General features: G+C 38.4%; 1 protein-coding gene across 1 annotated transcript; it reads right to left on the bottom strand.

Moving 5' to 3' along the window:
• Positions 1 to 1,378: 1,378 nt before the first annotated feature.
• On the bottom strand, positions 1,379 to 5,001 carry LOC123957287 (tumor necrosis factor receptor superfamily member 27-like). Its single transcript, XM_046029982.1, has 9 exons — positions 4,982 to 5,001; positions 4,290 to 4,403; positions 4,001 to 4,179; positions 3,775 to 3,890; positions 3,423 to 3,533; positions 3,184 to 3,328; positions 2,963 to 3,107; positions 1,819 to 1,858; positions 1,379 to 1,647 (listed from the first exon to the last, which is right to left on the bottom strand). Exons 1-9 carry the CDS (start codon positions 4,982 to 4,984, stop codon positions 1,379 to 1,381), a joined length of 1,122 nt encoding a protein of 373 aa, XP_045885938.1. The 5' UTR covers positions 4,985 to 5,001.
• Between the last annotated feature and the right edge of the window lie 968 nt (positions 5,002 to 5,969).

Genomic DNA, 5,969 nt, shown 5'->3' with positions numbered 1-5,969 from the left:
CGCGGAGGAACAGATCAATCATAAAGCTGCTGCTGTGTTTGAAAGCTTTGAGGTCAGCTGCAGTTATCTTACATTAAGCACGCACGCAATTCCACATAATTCAATTACAGAATAAAAATGTTTTTTTTATGTTACATCAATTTCAACTTTGAAATTAGGTCAGCAGACGAAACGAGTTTTAGTTTGTTTAGAACAAATGCAACAATACAAGTACGTTTTTATGAGCTCAAGTGGCTACAGTAAAAAAACATATGGAGTTCGACATCTGAACGAATTCCACTTCCAAGAAAATTGAATTGCATAGGAGAGACGATAGCATTTTGCAGACTACTTCAGTTTGTTTGAGGATTTTAATCATAACCGAAAAGTTGTGCAAACTGGAAGGTGTGCCTTTAAATGTGACTAGTAAGCCTAGTGGTTCATCTTTATATTAGACGATCTAACGGGTTGACTGTTTGCTAAAACATGCGAGAGCGCCCTCCTGTGTTTATCTGGCAATTGTTGCGTGCTAATAAATCGAAAGTTTATCCATAAAAGATTCGGACAACACCAGCAATTAAGTTGAGGAGCTAATTAATAACACAGACATGGCACTTTCATGAAACAACAAGGTGAGGCAGATTAACAAACATATTATTTTTATTGTATAAAATATTTTTCATTTGGCCTCTGAGAATCAGAACGTTTTCAGAGTTGAAGGAAGATAGGTCTTAAACAAGACAGTAAACTTTACTGAACATTTGTTCATCATTCGGTTTGAGATGGCTTTTGAAAATAGTGATTGTTAAAAGTGAAAAATTTAAACCTTACCAGATTGACTTTGCTGAAGAATCGGCAGAGCTAGGGATTAAGGAAACTTGTCAGTTGGCAAACTTCTCCCAGTGAGAGAATAACATATTTTCTCAGGGCTCTATGTTCTTTCTCTTTCCAGGAACACTGCATCCTCTGTCCTGGTCTCTCTCACATGCTTTAGCTAGAGGGCCTCTCATCTATTTTACATGGTAAACAGGAAATAATACTGCATGTAGGGTTCAGTTGCAATGACCTGGATATTGTGTTATTTAACACACAGAGCACAAATAATCACTTCTTCACATTATTCAACTGAATCAGTTATGTGGCATCTATTGTAATCATGTATTTATTCAGATGGAACTTATATCCAGATAAAAAAAAGTACAACAATGGACAATAAAGTAAAAAAAACAAAACGTGAAAAATGTCAGTTCTTTAGTCACATGTAGTACTTTATTTCACTCAAAATTAATTCATTATAGTGAGAATGTCTTTGTGTCGAGTGATCCACCTGGCAACAATGTCATCATGCAAAGTGGTCAGAACAGTCAGAGTCATGGTAACATGCATTTGGTCAAAGTGGTCACTTGTTCATAACAGCCCTGTGTATCCTAACAACAACTTCAGGATTAGGCAAGAGTGCAGCAGCCTGGGCCAGCTGGGGAAGCAGTGTGTAGGTGGAGGTACGCAGGTACTGAAAGAGGTCCTGGAAGCCTTGAAGATGAGCGATGACCTGAGGTGGGACACCCAAAGACCGCCCCAGTCTCCTCAAAATGTTCCTGTTGTCAGCAGAGTCAAGCAGCAGGGACAAGTCCTGGACGGAGTCATAGTCGAGCATCTCAATACTCTGACCTGGACAGAGTCAGAACAGTAAAGGTACATCAACTTTAGAAATGAGTGCCAACAACTAAACTCATCCATAGATCTGCTAGGAGGCCACAGGCCAAAAAGATATAGTATGGACCTGTATCTTTGAAAATAATGGACTTCTTACTTACTTTGGCTAAAGGAAAACACACATACCTTGAGCCATCTCCCATATCGTCTGAAGTTTTTGCTCCATCTGATATTGTCATAGAAAAGAAGGGTAAGAAACAAGTTTTTACTGATTGATTCAGAACATCATTCTTACAGGAGCAAATTGATATAAAATGGGTATTAGTATCAAAGTGCACTTAATTTATTAAACCTATATCAGTGACAAGAAATGACATAATTTATCAGGTAAAATAGTATTTTCTTGTTAAAGCTTTCAAAATGTGAAGAGACCGAATGCTTGGTTTTCTCCCATTAACATAATTTTATGGTTTGTCAGCAAATCAAAAACCTGCTGTATCCATGGGCTGTTTTTACTTGTGAAGGGCATTTGCCATTATTTTTGACAAATTTTAGATTCAGAAAAGAATCAGTGAATCTCAAAATACGCATCTGAAAAACAATAGTTAACTGACAGTTAATGCCCTGATTGGCACATTCAGTGTTTTTATCAATATTTTAATCAGCTTGTCACTATACTGTGTTTGATTTTCATGTCCTACTCTTTAGTATATCACGCCAACCAGAATTGTGACTTAGATGTTCAGGAGTCCTGGTCTGGTTACACATTGTAACACTAAACCCAAGCCGTTAGCATTAAAATAGTTTCCCTTTTGAACAAATGGAAGAAAAAACAGAGGCAATGGCCATCATGAAAACTATTCACAGTGAGGTCTGTGGATAATCGGAGACATTGCTTCTGGGAAGAATCATTGCTTTTAAGCTTTTGGGATATAATTTTTCCATGCTTTGTTCACCACAAATGAAATTCCATTCACCTCACTTGTACCTGAGGTGATGGTATGAGTATCAGTAGTGAAAATCAAAACCTCAACAAATAAAACCAAAACATGGCTAGATATCACAATGGGTTATTGGGATTTTTATTTTATTTTTATTTTCAGATTTGGGTGAGCACAGTTCTTGTTGGTTTGTGTGCTGACAAACTGACACATTAACTGAAACCAACATTATTAATAAAGTACTGTCAAACTAAAATTCTCTAGTGAGTTTTTATCAACAACAGTAAATTTCATTTAGGGAACAATTATACTGAAAGCAGTTTGTAACTGTAACCCCAACTCTGACCTTGTCGGTCAAGCCTCTAACATGATACATTAAACCACTTTACCTCCTCCATGGAATAACAGCTGCTTTGCTGTTCCTCCTGTGTGATGGTCTCCTCTTTCTGACTGGAGGACTTAATGTTGGTGGTGACATTAATCACAATAGAAGTAGGATGCACCTCATTCTCATGGCTCAGTGGGTTTAGGCCTCTGGGTAGAGAGGAAGCAATTAGATACGGGAACTGATAGAGGAGTAATCAAATAGTAGGTTGTATTTGCAAATCACCTGAGGGGTTCTTGAGCTGAAAGTGTCTGTGAAGGGGCCTCTGATTGTTTGGCTGGTCTCTCTGTGGGGTTGGACAAAGGTGGGTACTGAAGGTCTTCTGCAGACAGTAGTCCTTCAGGGCCAGGACAGTACTCAGGAACCCGCTCTGGACAATAAAACAAGGTATAAATTTAGCCAAGCTAACAAAAGAAAGATAAGGAGAAAAAGCAGAAATGTCTATCATTATGTGTCTAACTCACTGAATCTCTCAGCAGTCAGAAGGAAAGCCCAAAGCAGTAGGGCAATGAGGAAAACCAAGGAGGCTGTTGCAGAACCAATCAGGACTATTGAAAACGTTTCTTCTTCTACTCCTTGATTAAAAAGAAAGTCAGCCAAGTCAAATTGAATACAGGAGTTAAAATGAAAAAGTTGTTTGTGAAAATCCACTGGTTTACTCTCTTCGGCTTCTTTGATATTTCCCCCGGCTACAGTAAAGGCACTCTCTGTCAGAGAATAAGAGTTAGGCCTATAACTTTTCCTTGAAAACATCTCTGGAAAATCACCGTTCAATAAAACTATTTATAGAAGCTTATTAACATCCTTAAATCTTACCTCCTTTGGAGCTTTGAGCTGTCAAAAACAAACACTCTTTATGTGCTGTGTCATGGTTGTAACAAGGCACACAGGCCAGCTCCACTTCCCCAGTCATGCTCCTGAGTTCATAATACCTGTACACACAATCACATTCATACACTCAACAAAAAAACAAACAAAAAAACCCTCCAAAATGCTAGCACTTATCAGGTAATTGTAGCCTGGTTTTGTAGGTGTAACTCACCGTGGGAGGCACTGCCCACACTGGGCATCACTGATGGGTGAGCATGCTGTCTTCTCCAGACGGTTCAGCAGCTTGCACTGGGTGCATCGTATGCAGGGAGCTATACTTGTATCTGCACTGAACTTCCCTTCTTCACACAGAATACAGACACCTTCACCACCATCTCCAAAACCACAGTCCTGAGAATTATAAACAAAATAGACTTGGAGCCAAGTAGCAAGACTGGCAAAGGAAAGAAAGTTAAAGAGGGAAAAATGGTGCTGACACTGTAATGTGTTGTGCGTGTTACCTCAGAGAGCGCTTCTCCTGGACCACATACAGAGCATGCAACACAAGTGCCGTTAGGGTGTAAGAACTCTGTTTGATCACAGCTGGGCTCAGATTGCACCAGTACACAGCAAACCTGAGGAAATACACATTTAAAATAATCAATGGTGGAAGAAATATTCAGAGCCTTTATTAAAGTAAAATTAGTAATACCACACACCACATTCAAAATATTATTTTAGTAAAATACAAAAAAAATAAAAAATCAGCAAAATGAGTTCAAAGTATTAAACTGAAAGTACTTGTTATGCTGAAAAAATGGTTTTATGGCGTTTTATTATATATATAAAACCATTAAAGGTGTAATTACAGTAAGGATGTTATTATTTTGTTAAAATATAAGGCAGGTTGCTGAACTACAATTATGATATTATAGAAAATAATTGATACAAGTTCATATGCATTGAAACCAAGTTGGGATATTCTTAGTCAGAGTTGGTTTTATTGTTGAAGAAAAATAAGACTTTATGGACTAAAATAAGAATTTTAGTTACTAAGAATTTTTTAATCACTGACCAATCATGTAGCATAAACTGTGAATACAAGTAAAGTACAAGTATGTCAATATTGTACTCAAGTATAATGCCTAAAAATGTTTCCTAAAAGTTTTGTTTTTAAATCTGTAAAAGGTAACGGATTAAAGGGCATACCTACCATGAGCAGAGCAGCGCGGAAATAAGCCTCCACTGGCAAAGTGTCCATGGTCCTTCTCTACGGTGCAGGGCTACACTAAATCTACAATTCTAAAAACATATGTATGGCCAATTTAAACATCTGATGACACTTTATCTGTATCTGTAATAACTAATCACTCATTCGCAGCATCCATTGATGGCAGGGTGGTTTGCCTCCCTACAAGCTGCTCTTCATTCAGCGTAGGTAAAGTGGTGGGAAAGATCTTTGGGAATCCCCCTCATCCATGCATCATTTGTGACGCAGGGGAGGTTCCCAACTAGACTTTCAGGTCTCCCCCACCTGGGCACCTCACGTCACACCTGGTCTTCTCACATTCCCTCTGGGGAACCCGCTTGTTTTGGCTCTGGCTTCTCAGACAGGGAGCAGAGGGGGAGGCAAGGGATTGAAAATGCATGAATGAGACTATTGTTAAGGAACGTGTTTCAAGCAAAGAGACTTTGAGAGTGTGAGAGTGTTTGCAGGCTGGAATAACATCTTTAAGTTGCAATATAGTGTTTGACCACTTTGTGGTAGTATAGAGCCATAAAACTGACTTTTCACAACCCTGACAAGATATTTTGAGTATGGAAAAGGAGGAGTTATTAATATATGTTGGTTGTTTGAATTGTTTAGAGTTAAAGTAAGGCTGTACTATGGACTTGCCTTACTTTCAGGTCAATACAGCTGAGAATAAAACAGACATGGTCATCATACATCACACAGAAAAGCCAATTAGATTTGTTTGAGCAGTTATCACTTGAGGATACTTGTAAAGCACAAGAGTAGTACCATAATATTACATTGACTGTTTGCAGAAAATTTATGATGGCAGCAACCTGACATATAGAACACACACACATATACGCACATAGGCTACACACCTGACATGGTGTAATTGTGTCCGTCACATCCATGAACATGTATAACCTGCAAATATTGTTGTCATGTCTAGCATTTGTAGAGGCAA

The sequence above is a fragment of the Micropterus dolomieu genome, linkage group LG19 (assembly GCF_021292245.1).
Source record: "Micropterus dolomieu isolate WLL.071019.BEF.003 ecotype Adirondacks linkage group LG19, ASM2129224v1, whole genome shotgun sequence".
Lineage (NCBI taxonomy): Eukaryota > Metazoa > Chordata > Actinopteri > Centrarchiformes > Centrarchidae > Micropterus > Micropterus dolomieu.
This window is presented reverse-complemented; position numbering and strand designations above follow the sequence as displayed.